This window comes from Cottoperca gobio, chromosome 4 (genome assembly GCF_900634415.1).
Source record: "Cottoperca gobio chromosome 4, fCotGob3.1, whole genome shotgun sequence".
Taxonomy (NCBI): Eukaryota; Metazoa; Chordata; class Actinopteri; order Perciformes; family Bovichtidae; genus Cottoperca; species Cottoperca gobio.
The window spans coordinates 26,214,054-26,231,227 of NC_041358.1; the positions used below are offsets into that span (position 1 = coordinate 26,214,054).

Consider the following 17,174-nt stretch of genomic DNA (forward strand, 5'->3'; position numbering starts at 1 on the left):
GAGTAAAGAGAACACGACTTCTATCTGCAGATAACGATCGTTTCCATCGTCGATTGATCCGTCGGTCGTTCGATTAGTTTGGTTTATAACATTTTAGAAAACGGCGGAAAATGTCAATCAGTGTTCCTCTAATGTTTCCTTTTGTCCACAACTCAAAGATGATCAGTTCACTGGCATAGAGGAGGAAGGAAACGGGGAATGTTACACATTTAAGAAGCTGGAATCAAAGAAATTTGACTCTTTTCTCTAAAATAGTTGCCGATTAATTTAATAGTTGACAACTAATCTTTTATCACAAACATCTACACATCGTCGTAGTAAAGATCAACTTCTACTTTAAAAATAGCTCATTTGTGTCGGAGTGAGTTCAGATATTTTCCACGATGTTGAAACGTCAGCAGGAAACTCCAGAAAGTCTGGAGGATAGTTAGAGTGCTTTGTAGCTCCACATTATTAATATTAATGGGAATATTAAGGCCTTCCTATTCTGTGTGAAGAGTATGAGGAGTGTGAGAGTAGAGAACAAAGAATGTAAATACATTTAACTTACTAAAGAATATAGATACTTGGATAATAGTTTTAATATTCTATTATTACAAGATTGAAGCGTTCATTCAAGCTCTTCGGGTGCACGTGCACATTTCACTATGTGTATTACTATAACACTATAACACTATAACACTATAACACTATAACTATAACTATATTACTTTAGTGTTGGGATTTGAAATGCAGACAAATGTTACTTCAGCCTCTCGTCACTTTGTGCTGACGCCTCACAATGTCAGCGTTTGCAGCTCAACTGACCTGCGAGTGTTTCCTGATAAGGTGTGAACACACGAGGCTCTCATGAGGTAGGAGAGACAGGCAGGCAGGCAGACAGACAGACAGACAGACAGACAGACAGACAGGCAGGCAGGCAGGCAGGCAGACAGACAGACAGACAGACAGACAGGCAGAGAGACAGACAGACAGACAGACAGAGAGACAGGCAGACAGAGAGACAGACAGACAGGCAGACAGACAGGCGGACAGACAGACAGACAGACAGACATACAGAGAGACAGACAGACAGACAGACAGGTCCTCAGCTTCCTGTAGACCTTCCTTTTGTCAGCTCCAATGACAGCAGCATGGCGTGAGGCTCGGGTGGATGCGGGCAGGCGTAGACACTCCAGCTCCGTCTGTCAACCTGGCTGACTTCAGCCGGTAAAGAAGCCACCTCTGGGTGTCTGTCTTGCTCCACGCCTGCCCGCCCGCCCGCCTGCCTGCCCGCCCGCCCGCCTGCCTTTCTGCCTGCTTGCACAACTACCTCTCTGCCTGGTGCTCTCAACACACGGCATGCAGGTTAATCTTTTATTTAAGGCGAGTGTACACGCACCTCGCTGCAGCCCACACACACTTGCACAGAAGCCTCCGTCTGTATACTCTTACAGAGGAGATATCCTAAAATGTGTTATTTGAATTAAGTGTGTACTGTAGTATCTTTTCCATTTGCCCTCCTGTAGTCCAGGCAGAGAGGACGCTACGTGTGCAGAAGCTTTGTGTCGAGGGCCTTTGAGACAGTTTGCACAACAGAGGGCACAAACTCTCTCTTCATTCTTTAAAAAAGGAAGGATAACTTATATTTAAACTGCAACTTGTCTAAAAGATCAATGTGAGTGGAAGCAACCGCTCCTCACTGAGAAGAAAACACACACACACACACACACACACACACACACACACACACACACACACACACACACACACACACACACAAAGAAATGGAGTTGACTGTTCCTTGTCAGTAAGTCATTTCTTTTCCCATCATTTTTCTGCATCAGCTGCATTTCTGCTGGAGAAACGAAAGCATTTGTTTTCATAAGGACGGGAAGGAAATTGCTTTTCATGCTGAAACAAGAATTGATTGCATATTTTCATTGACAACCATTTTTTAGATTCTCATTGTTGTGCTGATAATTACAGTAGCCAACAGCTCAGAAGCTTTACTCTGCAGCGATACACAGGATGCTTTACTTATCCTACGTTAGTCTGCTCCTCTCGTACTCGTTGCTTATTGCCAGCTTTCAGCAGCTCCGCTCACCTTTTCTGTTTGTGTTAGATTCAATAACTCCCTGTAAAGACATCACAAAGCAAACTGACTGAAGCCTTTGGTGCACACGACACAAGTCATCTTCCATGTGTTGGTTTTATACATGGAATCTGGGGGACTGATGCAAATCATAGTGACAATGTAGCAAGCCAAGCAGATGTTGGCTATGAAAAATAGATGGACTGTGATGTCAGCTCGAGCCAGAGCACCTCTGACAGACAGCAGCTTCAGTACCACGGTGCATACCTGCTGCAAACCTGAATCTTACGTAAGGACGGGTACACCTCATTCTCATACTGTAGGTGCAAAAAACATCTCAGGTTTGCTGAATCTGGCTTGCTTTGCACGCACACGCCTGTGGTTCAGGCGGCAAACTTCCATTAGTTTCATCGCCGTTTCATTTCTGTTACGGAACATCAAGTGCACCCGCAAGTATTGCAAACATAAAATACACATCTAACCCTGATCTGCAAGGACAGACGGGTGGAGCTTAGCGCCTGCACACAGTCTGTCTGTCTAACGGGGAACTGAACCTCAGTTTAACCACATGTCTTTGTTGCTACTGAAATATACATTGACAACACGCTCAGGAGCAAAGCGGATTCTCTTTGTACCTCAGATTCCAAGCCGAGCTGTTTTCACATCATTACTAGAGTGATGGGAACAAAACGTGTTATTATAACTCAGTTTGTTTTACGAGCAGACCGATTTACACCTTCCACAACATCTAAAACGACACAAATGCTGTTCTGTATGGTGACACACCATTACATCCTGACTGAAATCCTGCTGCAGCGTTCATATCTCACATTCGGGCTGCATTTATCTCAACCTGAAATGGTCTGAAGGCTGGAGATAGTGTGAACAAAGCTGACAGGGAAAGAGATGGAGAAAGGATTTGACATCTCCAAAGCCAGGTATTAAGATAGCTGCCAGGTTGGGAAGTGCAGACACAAGCGACAGGCACATTAAAGTTTCAGAGTCCCAGGTCCAAAGCATGTACCGTCTCCTCTTAGCACCCCCCCCCCCCCCCCCCCCCTCCTCCCTCTGCTTTCGACCCAGAATGGGACGCCCTGAGAGCTTGCTCGGCTCCTCCTGTGACCCTCACTTCAGACTGCCTCTGTCCCCTCTCATTCCACTCCGAGTGCCCTTTACGTGGAGCACAGAGGTTGTGACTGTCCCCTGCTTCAGCCTCACATCCAGAGGCTGAATGTGCTTCAAGGCTGGTTCCTCGCCCTCCGACCGTCCACTCTGAGCGCGCTGTACCTGTGCAGGACAGAGCCAGACAGTCCCATTGTCCCCCCAGCATGTGAGCTGGGAGGTGGACGGCTGAGGGCTCATGGGCCTGCACACTCTGCGCTCTCAGAGGGAGTCCGAGCAGGTGCTGCAGAGCAGGCTTCTGACGTAACGGGGGGTTATCCAAGACTTAAATGGGCTTCTCTGTCTGTCAGCTTGCCTTCCATTTCTCAGCAGCACAGCCAGCCAAGCAGCCCACACACTGCAGGCTGCAGTCCACTGGCCCCAAGGCTCAGGGAGCCACCACGAGGGGGTGGTATTCATGTGTATGTGTGTTTGTCCCTGAGCTTCTACGTGGGCAAGCGTGTGCCTCTGTGTGTGTGTGTGTGTGTGTGTGTGTGTGTGTGTGTGTGTGTTGGTGGAAGCAGGGCCTTGGGAACTGAGAGTGGGAGCCTCCTCATTGCAACAGTGGCTGCTACCTTGGCAACCCAGGAGGGAAAGATGTGTTGAATGAGTGAGTGGGAGAGGGATCTACAGTAGATGCATGTGTGCGGGGGACGCGGCTCTGTGTATGAATTTCGTTATTTAAACTGGCTCAATACATGCCACACGAGATGCTCCAACTGTACTGCTAGTGTTCGAGGCACTGTAGTCTTTTCTTCTCTTTTTGCAAACTCACTCAACTCCCATTTGTTCTGGAGTTGACCCTTTTTTAAGGTAAGTGAAGTGGATTCTGACGTGAAGCTGGTGACAGGGCACCTTTTCAAATGTCCCATCAAAAGACAGCACTGGCTCAAGTCGCTGCGGCAGCAAGGGGCAAAGCATCAGAGGAAAGGAAGCGTTTTTTTTGTTCCTCAGCTTCATCTTCATAATGTCGCTAAATTCAAGACTGACCGAACAGATTTGCCTCTTTGTGGGGAGGAGGGACGCTCCCCTCAAGGTGTGTTAGCGTCACCGGCTGATGAGCTGCAGCTCCCCCTCACTCCATGACTTCTGAATGACAGACTACACTCTGTCAGGGTGTGGGACTGTGGGAACAACGTCCCTTTACACAGATAATATATTTAGTTAGATTGCAAATGAATGTAATTCCATTTTTATGGAAATACATAACCTGCACCGACACTTGAGAATATCATTTGAACATGTTGGCAGTCGTAGAACCAGTTGCAGAAGTAAAACATTCAAACTGTTTTGACAACAGTGTCAGCGACGGTTCAAATGAACTTTTTGGATTAAAAGCTACACACTTTCAGAGAACAGTTGCACGAACAATAAATTGCAGGAAGGTGCACGGGGGAAAGAGAAGGTTCCGGCAGCTCTGTGTTTCATTTGGCGTCTACCACTCCAGATCAAAGAGTCCATAGTGCGTTGTGTGAGCCGTGCCTGGTGATAGCAGCAGATGAAGATGCTTTCATGTCTGCGGTACAGAGCTCTTAGTCACATAATATAACAAAAAAGGCAGAAAATAATGACGGGCAATATGCAACTGGAGTCTGTTACTCCGCGCAGCTCACAGTGTCGTACATGAATATGTTAAACTTGATTGTTATGCCCGAGCGCTGCAGTGTAGTCATGGATACATCTATTCTGCTTGTTTAGGCACCTATATGTCATGTTGCATAGGTATGTTGTTTGCTCTTTCACGTGCATGCTCTGGTACACGTGTGTGCACGGAAGGTGGACAGGAATTACGAGGCCAGTACACTCATTTTCTCATCTCGCACATTGAGCAACCTGCTGCGCCATTATAAACAAATAATGGCTTAGTAAAACCACAAAACAGTATGTAATGTCAACTAGGACCAGGATTTATTTAGTCATTTTGCTTTTTTCATGCTTAAGGATTTATTTCCAAGAGCACATCTCTGGTAAACACAAGATTTAAACGTGTGCTTTTGCATTGTTCTTAACTCAGTCGAGTCAATCAAGTAACAGATTAGATCAGGGGGGTCAGACTCATGTTAGTTCAGGGGCCACATGCAGCACAATTTAATCTCAAGTGGGCCGGATCCAGTAACATCACAGCATAATAACATATAAATAACAACAACTCCACATGTTTCCCTTCGACTGGACCCTCTGGATCAGTTAGTAGTGTGGATGAACTAATCATTTCTTTAGTGCAGGACAGGCTTAGCAATAATAATAATAATAATAATAATCTTTATTTGTATAGCACCTTTCATACAGGAATTGCAGCCCAAAGTGATTCACAGCATAAAAATGAGTACAAAGTTTGACAGAATAAGAGCATCTACAGTATAATCACAGTGTTGATGTAAAATAGTGCCTAGTTTCCGCACCTGTGTCGTACTGAACGACCCTCCTGCCGGGAAACCACATTCATCACCGTTCTTGTAAATGTTTTAAACTATCAGAGCCACATTTTGAGAGCATGAGATCCACAATGGGCCCCTGTGGCCCTTCAGCTGGTTTACTCCCTTTGCTACACATTCTTGGTACTTTTTCTTTATTGACCTTTTAACGTTTCAAACACAGACGTCTCTGCGAGTCCAGATTATTAAAGCCCGCTTCATAAACAAACCCCCCGCTTGTTAAGTTTTATGAAATCAATCAGGTTAAAGACAGTTCTTCTCCAATAATATTCTTTAATCTTTCACTTTTCCTGTGATCGTGTAAAGAACATGAAACACATTTATCAGAGGAACCTCCTCTAGTAATGACACATCTCTGCACGCACTTCATCCATACAGTATCAAGTCATTTACAAACACTAGATTTATCACAGAAATCCCATTTGGGGAAATTCTATTACACCATTTCTTTCACATTTACATAATTTTTTATTAAGAAGCCTCCATTTATTGCTGCCGAGCATTTTCTCAAGTCACTACAACTGTTGTAGAATCTCCACAACCGGCACTGTAAGCAGCTGATGAATCAAAGGCAAATGAATATCTAACCTCATTAAAAGGCCATCACGAAGAGCAATGCATCATTTGAGTTCTTGTTTTTAAGTGACAATTAAAGTATATAAGTTAATGTATCCATTAAGCTAATTGATCAGCACAAGGCAGGTTTTTCTGTTAGCTAGAACCCCATTAGAGGCTATTTATCATCCTGTTTTAATAGCTTCTCTATATGACCTCATATGCAGTATTTCCTCAAGTTACTTTTCAATTATAAAATACCAGTAGATGTTTTTCTGTCTGTACAAAACGTCCGTTTTCAGACTTTTCTGTCTTTTCCTGTTGATTCCTGAAATACTCACCTGCAAAACATGTCTAGGGCTTTTATTGTGAAAGGTAAGATGTGTGAAAAACAGCTTAAGCGACGTCCCGTTCTGCCGCGTCCTGACTGTATGGTGATACATTGTGTCTGGTGTTGATGCGGTGCAGCCTGAGCCGGCCGTCTCCCTGCGTTCCAACAAGACATCATGCTAGGTCAAATGATACTGAGCCATTTTAAACACCATCTAAACTGTGCTTAACGCCGGTGTTTTCAGAGAGGCACTGTGATGGTGTGATCCAAACGCCGGCAGCATGCAGGGCTCGTCCTGCTGGGGAGTACTGAGGTGGAGGTGTTGTGACAAGCTGAAGCCAACCACACCGCCTGCTGGCTCTGCACGCGTACTGTAGGTTACGCACAGACTACAGTAGCACTCGCATCTTTACGATCGCTCATGCATGTTCATCTTTTTAGTGTTGGCATTGAACACTTTAGGAACTACAACACCGCCCTCCACACGCCAACAATGATGCATTCAGTGGTTCGCCTCACTGTCCTACTGCGAGGACTTGGGTTGCTTGGGTTTGTTTGTGCGATTGAGTGATTACATGTTTACTTGCACGTGTGTGTACATCTGTGAGGTGCGTTGGCGTCTCCCACCCCTCTTTCGGATTCCAGGCAGTCTGCCGGTGGCTCCCTGCTGTTAGCTGCGGCGTAGCAGGCTGAAAATGGTTGGAGGAATCCCCACCCGGAGCTTTCCTGATGCCGCAGGCAGATGTCTCCCCTCTTCTCCCCGCTCACCTGGGGACTGTTGCCAGCCAGCGAGCCTCGCTCCCACTCCCTCTTTCCACCAGCCTGGAGGCCCTCAGCCCTGCCAGAGAGGGAGTGAAGAAGGGGGTGGGCAGATTTGCCAACAGCAGCCTAAGCTCCCCATGCATACAACATACACACTCAATGAGACTGCATACACACAAACGTACATCGTTTACATATAGCAGCTGCTGAATTCCACATTCATCATGCCCCAAATCAAAGTATTGCAAGACCGTAATCCTGACTCACACGTGTGTGTGTGTGTATGTGTGTGTGTGCGCCCACACTTACATACTAACTTGCACACACACATATGGACACTTGACCTACAGGGAGGTCGCCTCCCCGTCACACAGCAGCAGCGTCCATAGCTGCCAGTTTGGCCCCATTTGGCTGCCTGGACTGCTCCATGAGTGCTAAGTGTCTCGGTACCATTAAGCACCAGCCAGCCCATCTCGATTGCCCTGCACGAGTGCTCTTCGCCAGCACACTTCATTGTCAGCGAACCCTCTGGTAGCTGCGCTTGTCGAACCTCACATTTCTTGTTGAAGATGAGGGAGCGGGGTGAGAGAGGTGATGGGAAAGTGGGAGGCGAGGGTAGGAGAGATGGCGGACGCCGAAGAGCAGCGTTACAATCAGCAGGCTCTCAGCTGTTGCACCCATCTGGAATTTAAACCGTCGGCGTAAATGAATACATGCACCTACAGTTTGAAATATTTGCTATATAACACATTTATTTAGGGAAATGTTTAATTCATCAGCTACTGAACACTACTGGGTAATTTAGAATACCGCTTATTGCCCATCTCGGCTTACTGGCAAGATAAATCTACATCTAATTCCACTGATTTTATTTATTTATTTTTGCCACATGTTCTTTCTCTTCATTATTCATGGGCTCTGTTGTGTGTACACTATTTAATAAAAGGAGAGAAGCCACAAAGAATGATCTTGTGAGTTATATTTAAAGTGCCAAAGTTAACACCTGATGTCAGCTGAGAGTCAGAGAGGAGGAGGAGAGCGAGGAGAGGGAGGAGAGGAGGGTTAGTTAAAAATAGCAGTAGTCTCTCCAGGATGGCAGGTTTTTAATTAACAATAGAGAGCGTCTGATAATCCACAGTTAATCCAGAGGAGAAGAGAAAATCATCAGCTGTTTGATGTTTGGACTACAAGTCCCTCCTGGCCTTTCCACTGCTCGCTGCTGAGCTGTTCTGCGCGGTGGTATCCATAGCCCAAATGTATTTATTTTGTGAAACAGCCATGCTCCATATTTTGTGATTCACTTTGTCTCTGACTAACCGCTGTCTGTTCCCATTAGCGTGAATATGTGCACGCCGCTCCTCTTAAACTGACTGGGATTCTCTTTGTACTTGTGTGTGGCGTTAGCGGACGGGGGCTGTTTGTTGAAAAGTAGCCGACTGAAGGCCCTGATGGCTGGAGGCGTCCGCTTAAAGTCCTACGCCCGTTGAAAGGCTTGATCTGTCGGGGAAACACTGGGAGATGTCAGGCCTGCTTCACACTCAAAGGGAGTCTGCTATCTAAGACACTTTGAGCTCAGAGGGAAATGGGGGTGGTGTGTTTTCTCTCTCTCTCTCTTTCTACAGCTGCAAAGACAGTAACAAATATGTTGTTTGTACGTACTGTGATACTTATTCGCTGCCGGCTAATTCAAGGAGAATATAAGTCGAATTTATGGCATTCAGTCGTTGACACTTCTGCCTTGTGTAGCTGAAAATAAGTGCATGAGATCACCAATATAACAAGCAATAATAAGGCGTGCAAGGATCAAAGTTGACACACACTTCGTCTATTCAATAAGATTAAGATGTTTTATTTTTATTTAATTTGATGATCTTTTTAAGCATTAAATGGATAAACACAGTAGGAGAAATACAAAGAAATAAGAGCAAATATTATTAAAAAAGAAAACTTTTATAAAAATAAAAAGTGTGTGCAAGAAATATAAATATATAAAATATGAAAAATATCTACACTATATCTGAATTAAAAGGGGAGGAGCTGTGCGATAGTGGTCGTAGCAGAAATGTGGATGAGGAAGAGTTCACAGAGCTCTCATGCATCACATGTTGTGGTGTCAGTAGAAATCTGCAGCGCTGTGGTCACAGAGCGATGCTTCACTCGACACACGGTTGACAAAAGTCACACCAAGACTCTTGGCGCTCCGGGCAGGAGTCCCTGGTGAGAAGAAGATGCGTCATATGCAAGACAAGGGCGCGGTAATGTTTCAGTTTCAGGAGGTGTAAAAGCATCAAACTCTGGTCAAGATGCCACGTGTGGAAGAGAGAAATATTCCACATTACAAGTGTAAACCTGCAGAGTGTGTCTCCCTTCTAGTAACGAGGGGTGTCTGCGACTCCCCCTCAAATCTTTAAGTATGAATGATGATGTTTTCTTGCTGTCAGCGAGCAAATTGCACAACAAACTAATTGAAACATGTTCAATTCTTTCCCTCCTTCTGTCTCTTCAGGACAGAGTCTGGGCTACGGCTTCGTCAACTACATCGATCCAAAGGACGCAGAGAAAGCCATCAACACGCTAAATGGACTCAGACTTCAGACCAAAACGATCAAGGTAACTGACACCACGTACAAGTCGGGTTATAACACACCGTGCTTGTTTCCTTTACAAATACAAAGTCTTGCATTCCTGCATATTAGATTAGTTATTCTAAACTTACATTATAAGGCTGCTTTCATGGAAAGACCATCTAAATCAAAGAGGCACACTAAGAAGCTTGTGACTCTGGTTTATATGCTAATTAGTGTCTAAATGTCAAAATGTAAAAGGTGAAATGATATATATATATTAATATATGCTCATATATCTGTGAGTGACACATCAAGCATCGCATGTTTCCCAAAAGTAATTGAGCGCCACGTTATTGCATTTTAACAGCACGACTAATGTAATGATCAGGTGATCGCTTAATGCCAACGCTGTGCTGCCCCTCAACACATCGTCTCTCCACCGTCGTCCCTCCTGCGGCTGCCGACATGTCGTTGCTTTTAAACTGGGCCGTAATCTGTTGCTCTGTGGTAATCCCCGGTTTCTCACTTTCTGTCATCTGTAATCTAATCTAATCTAATAGGATAGGATTATCCTGTAGTTGTGAATCCCTCTATTCCCCAGACAATGTACGCTGCCTGGCACCGGCCTTGGTTCAGCGCAGCATCAGCGCGCTCTTGTCTGATTTACGGCACACAAAAAAAGACGGGTGTAAAATGTGTGTGTGGAGTGTGTGTTTTCTGCACGTGTGTGCATTTGGGGTTGTTGTTTGAGGTGGGATCTGTGTCTCTATTAGTGTGTGTTGTCTCTATGCACATGTCATTGCCATTTAAAGCGGAGCTCACACGTGTCGGCTTGCGTCTGTGTCAGCACACACATCGGCATCGCATGATCACTGCGCTTAAAAGGGAAATTCGCCACCTTTTATGTGGATATCCAATCAGCGTTGATCAGGAGATCGAGGATATGCAGCTGGATGTGTCAGGAGCTTGTGCGCAATGCATGCTGGTACATTTAGGCACATCTCTGCAAGGAAGACTCAACTTTCTCAATCAATATTGCACTTAATTTAGCTTTAATTGCCTACATTCACCATCAACACTGATTGGACATCCACATCAAATAATGATGTTTTAATAATATTAGCAACATTGAGACTTAAGTAAACGTGGCTTTCAATATAAAGGAGTAGAACGAGTTGAAGGTCATTCCCGCAGCGTGGGATTTATGAGGTCTTTATTGAGTGTAGCAGTTCACAGATTTCCACTGTCGCACTCTCATGACACAAGAGGTTGCCTCCAGAAATAAGAAATAAAAGCCGGTCTCCGTAATGACACACGACAACTCTGCATCTCTGTCTGGCGCGATCGCTCTTTCACACTTCATTTCCTCTCTCCCACTACCCTCATTCCTCGCTTTCTCTCTCCACAACAGACTGAAACACCCTAAAGGTTTCTACAAGGTAAATTTAAAAAACGCAGCGCGGTAATTCTAAAATTAAGTTTGCCGCTCTTTCATGTCACACCCTTCCCACTCTCTGCCACTACACTTGTGAGGAAACGCTTGGCCCAGAGATTCAAATGCTCGCGGGCGAAGTGTGTCTCTGGAGTGTTTCTGAGTTGGTTTCGCTGCTGCGGTTTCCTCCACCATGACACCTTAGATTGTGTCAGCGATGGCTGCTCTCCTGCTGAGGTGTGAGGGGAAGCAGCATGCCAAAGGTGAGAAGAGCTCACAGTGACGTGCATGCACATAATCTCACACACTTTTCCGAACTTGCCCGCACGCACACACACACACACGCGCGCGCAGCACAGCACACTTGAACACAATACCGCTCACAGCTTGAGGAGGTGTTGATGGATTAGACATCTGGAGTTGGCTGACAAGGAGAGAAAATGAGGGAGAGCTGCACAGAGAAGAAAAGAGGAGCAAAAAGAGGCAGAATCTGGAAGAGAGAGAAAGGTTTAGTGAGGCGGCGTGCAGGAAGGAAGCAGAAGGAAAAGATCCAGGCAGCGAAGGAGAGAGATGCAGAGAGGAAGAAGAAGACAGAGGAGCCGAGCAGAGAGGCCAAAGAGAGAAGACGTGTGAAAGAAAAGTGAGACACGGGGAAAGCCAGCTGTTCCCAATCCCATTCTCTCCCCCAATTAGAGTTCAGCAGGATTTCCATGCTGTTGCTCAAGGACACGACTGCATCGCCACCATATTTGCCTGACTTTAACCTTATTTGATGGTTTATGTCTCCACATGTCAGAGGTAATGAAAGTACTGCAGGGGGAAGCTGCTCCGGCCCGCAGCAGCAGCAGCAGCAGCAGCAGCAGCAGTAGTAGTGGGATTTACGCAACTTTCACAAGAGCAAAATCGGGTCGACACATGAGGATGTCATGGACACGTTTGACAAGTGAAAGTTCACTCAGAGAGAGCTGCTACTGTGAAGCCGCACAGCACAACCAGTTATTCAGTCCTCACCGTTTGCACCATTACAGATGATATTCATGCGCAATATACTGCAGGTAGAAGAATGTTAATGACGAGCGTTGAAAGCCGTGTGCATGTTTAAGGACATGTGCACAGGGAGAAGTGTTTCTGTAAATGTGTGGAAATGAGGAGGAGAAGAGACAATGAGCGATATTGAGTTGGTGAGTGCGAAGTCTTTGTACTCCCTCTGTGAGACGTCTGTCCAGGAGAGTGTTGCAATGTGCAAGACTGTAATGGATTGTGTGTGCATGTGTGTGTTTGTCTGTACTATCTTTGAGAAATGCAGGATAGATGCTCTGCAAGAGAGAGCATGTCAAAGGCTTTACTCATACTGTATACCTGCTGAATAAAAGTCAACTGTGAAATCCACTCTGCAGGATTCACAAGACTAAATGGCACTTGGGCCAAATGTTAAAGCCGTACTATTGAGTTCATTGTTTGCGTGTTAATTAAATTGGACAACATCTGCAAACAGAACATATGAACTCTTACCTTTTCTATATTCATTCACATTTAACTGAATATAGTGGAATCAATAGGTTGACTGAAGGGTCCTAATACTATTAATCCTGTTCCCCAGGCTACCGTAAAACACTTGCAGTTTCTACTCAAGGGAACAAAGTTTCCTCTGCCTCCCCCCCATCAAACGGAAAGTGTTCTAAGCTGCTAAATCTTTTCCTGACAACAGTAATCCCCACAGCAAGGTGTGCTAAAGAAAAGTCACATTTCCCTCCCTGTGGATCCAATGACCCGCACCCCCTTCTAAAACACACGCACACTTCTGAGCGTACCTCTCTCGCTTTAGTCTCGTTTAGATTTAAACCCCCCCCGCCCCAGGATGTGAATGAGCAATGCAGAACTGAAGCTTTAATTGATGTATACAAGCTCTAAGACTGTTTGTTGTCCCACAGGTGTCATATGCACGACCCAGCTCAGCCTCCATCCGTGATGCCAACCTGTATGTGAGCGGCCTGCCTAAGACTATGACTCAGAAGGAGCTGGAGCAGCTCTTCTCCCAGTACGGACGCATCATCACGTCCCGCATCCTCGTCGACCAGGTCACAGGTATTCATGGGGCAGCACCTCTTTTCTCTTAACACATTCACACACACGCACACACACTTTGTGCCTCTTACGCCATCACTTTCTCAAACGTCAACTGCTTTTTTAGAGGGATAAATATTCTTATGCACATCTAAAAACAAGAAATATCCTGTGCTGCACGATACAGATGGTTCTTTTTACCTGTTGCTCAAATAGCAGGTGTTCACAATACATAGTTTCAGCTTCGACATCACTGAGTGTGCATGTGCAACAAACACGACGCACTTATCAAACAACCAAAGCAGATGCTGCTACTCGACCAGCACAACCTGGAAATGAGCAAAGAACAGAAAAAAAAAACGCAGAGAAGGAATATTTGGTTTGAAAAAAGAAACGCAAAACACAAAGCTACAGAAAGGATGATGTTGCCCAATATTAGGTACGGTGAAAACACCTCAAGAAATATCGCAATATCCGTTTTTCCAATATCGTGCAGCGCTGGCAACATATTTTCTTCAGCCAAACAAAGATGGCAGCTGGAATTGACTCATGTCTCTGCAGAAACTGTAAAATATTTAAATGTTTTGTTTATTCACCTGCCTTAAAGTCGTGGAAGTAAATGACCAAAGGACTGTGTGACTGTGTGTGTGTGAAGACATAGGCATGAAGTGAAGGAAGGCGGACGTACTTGAACAACCCTGCTGCCCAACTATTGTCCGTTAAGTGAGTGAGTGTGTGAGTGTGTGACCTCGACAGGCACCAGCTGGGGCGCGGTCCTAAAAACAGTGATTTACACGAGAGACACGAGCTACACAATATACATGCTCAATTACACATTCCACTACATCCAAAACACAGGAATGAATCACATCAGTCCATTGTGTTGCAGAAGAACCCCCTCCAGCGTGTCTCTTAGATCCATTTCAGGGGTTGTGTGTGTGCCTACAGGCTGCAACCTGCTCCAGTGTTATGTGCAATGTGTACTGATGAAGCAGAAAGGAGAGCAGCATGCTGTAAGCCACACTCATTTGCCTAAGCAGAATAAATCACTGCTGGCGGTGAAGTGCACGCCTGTCTGTACACAGTGAGCGGAGGAGAGAGGAGAAGGAAAACAAAGGAGAGGAGAAAAAGGAGATGGGGGGGGGGGGGAAGGAGTCAGAGAAAATGGAAAGGAAAGCAAGTGGCAGCGCCGAGATGAGCAGAGACTTGGGAAGGAGAGGAAATGAGAAGAGGGAGGAAGCGGAGGGAGAGCTATGGAGGGGGTGCAGCGGAAGGGAAAGGTGTGGCGGGGGAGATAAGGCTATTTCTACTTTCATCAACACACACGTAGATGAGGTGGGCACATCTCCTGCGGATCTGTCTTTACAAACCACCCTGCTGCTAAGACCCAGGGGACTCCCTACAAAGAAACACAGTCACGCAACTCACAGCGAGGCCACAGGAAACATATGTGTTCACCTACGTGCACAGCTCAGGACACATGCCATGAATAAAACAGATCCTCAACACAGGTGCTGCTGCTAACAGAAAGGCAAAGGATTTGATGAATTCACTGTAGGTTGGGTTCACAAAGAGACTGAATAATTCATTGTGGTCATTCTTGACAGGCACAAGGTCAGATTTAAAGAGGATTGTTCTCACGATCGTGTCCAGATAAAGTGCTGCAGCCGCTCACGTCCACCTTTGGGGATAATATGAGCGCACAGATCAAAAAGAAAATGCTCAATTGAGAAGAATAACGGAGTTTTACACAGTTTTTCTGGGATTTAAAGCCGACACTAAACCTGGATTTGGATTAGAACATTGGCAGGTCAAACTCTGATATGAACAGCGAAATGAAATATATTTACAATGACAAATTCTGCACGACTAGCGCTAACAGAATAAAGACTAAAATGACCACTTACACATTTGCAAAGGGTTTTTCGAAACAAATGTAAAAAATATCATGCATTAGTTTTGAAACAAGTTTAAAAAAAATACAATATGGCTTCTGAATAAACTGAATTAATCTTTCTTACACACCAAACCCACATTCTTCCATCTGTTGGTGCCAGTGAATAGTGCTATTGTTACAGCTATCAATACCAGACACACAGCTTTCCTCTTGCAGCATGTCGACGGTGGATTTGTCACTGGTCAGTACACACACACACACACACACACACACACACACACACACACACACACACACACACACACACACACACACACACACACACACACACACACACACAGACTAATATTAAGACATGTTCTGGTGTCCCCAGAGGGTTGAGGATCAGCAGGAGAAATGTTAATGATCAATTAGATGTTAAGAGTTGCTGGTGATTAAAAACAGAGGACTTTAGAACGGCCTTGAGAGTAGTGTGCCGACATCATTGACTCATCTTTTTCTTCTCTCAGTTACTGTACAGGCACACGAGACATACACACACACACACCCACACACTCACTGCTATTAAGAGAGAAGTAGGCAGTAAAGGTCCCCTGTGAATGCCCAAACATTTAAATACAGGAGAGCTAGAGAAAGATACAGAAAGAGGAAGACGCTGACAGATTTGTGTCAGACTGATTTGTGGTGTGTGCACCATCCAGGTTGTCAACCTGAGGATGTCTAAAAGGAGATATATTATGCTAATGTTCAGGTTCATACTTGTATTTTTGGTCCACATTATTTAAAGTTTTAAAGGGACATATTGTATGTTGTTATGACATCATCACGTGGTGTCGAAGGTCATCAGTGACTCACCAGCGCAGAGTTATTTATTGAATTAAAGACCTGATCAGTGCCTGCAATACAATTCACTTAGTGATTCACTGTTCGTACTGAACTAGGGACGGATGTGAGGCGCACCCCGTCGCTGTCCACAGAAACAGAGGAGGCTGCAGAGATGAGTGACGCACACAGAGAAGCAGAAATGCTGCATGAAGTTGTTGAAGTAACAAATGTTCTTCAGTGACCAGATGGGCTGTCGATCCCAAGTTCCTGCTCTGCTAAATTTGGAAACGTGAAGTCTGTTCTCTGAATGACCTCGTCATCAACAGGATGCACCCTGCAGTCACTCTTCTGTTCACAAAGACAAGAAGGAGCTTTAAAAACATCACTGTTCGCTTCATTCACAGTCAGAGGCAGAAGAAACTAAATCTATTAAAACTGCCAAATTGCCCCAAAGACTCAGAGAGCGAACACAACATCGACTTGACGAGGATATCTTTCCTCCTCTGTCCATCGATTCCTTCTGAATGGATGAGCATATTTTATCTCTTCCTCGGTGCAGATAGTGCTGGCTGGATCCCCCCCCCCCCCCCCCCGCTCTCTCTCTAACCTTCAGGGACGGCAGCCGGGCCGTGATCTTACACTCCCACTGTTGCTTTAGGTTAGCCTCAATTTGAAACAGATATAATATCAGAGGCAGCTTCGGATCGATCGTCGGCTATTCCTAGTTCTTCACCCTGGACCTGTGTGCGAGCAGGTCAATGCTTACCTGATCAATGACCGCGAATACAATCGATCCACATGCTTGGCTTCTCCAAACGCTGGCTGTGATGTGGAACTAACTCGCCGCTCAGTGTGTGTGTGTGTGTGTGTGTGTAAGGGTCGGCTGTGAAAAGGCAGATGTCGAGTTCCTTCATGTGGGATGGAAGGTGGCAATGGGAAAGATTCCCATGGCAACAAGTCGCCAGCCATAACGGCGCCATACAACTCAAGATGGTGATTGCCAGTGTTGCTAATAACAAGTGTGTTTCTGCACAACGAGTTAATAATTCTCTGGCATTGTGCAGTTGCATG

General features: G+C 45.4%; 1 protein-coding gene across 7 annotated transcripts in view; it reads left to right on the plus strand.

The window, feature by feature from the left end:
• Window positions 1–17,174, plus strand: part of elavl4 (ELAV like neuron-specific RNA binding protein 4) — a 70,868-nt gene that overhangs the window by 33,311 nt on the left and 20,383 nt on the right. For all 7 annotated transcript variants that reach the window (XM_029429319.1, XM_029429322.1, XM_029429321.1 and 4 more), the window contains 2 exons: window positions 9,825–9,928; window positions 13,249–13,402. In XM_029429319.1, the coding sequence (XP_029285179.1) occupies window positions 9,825–9,928; window positions 13,249–13,402 (258 nt within the window). The remainder of the gene's footprint in view (window positions 1–9,824; window positions 9,929–13,248; window positions 13,403–17,174) is intronic.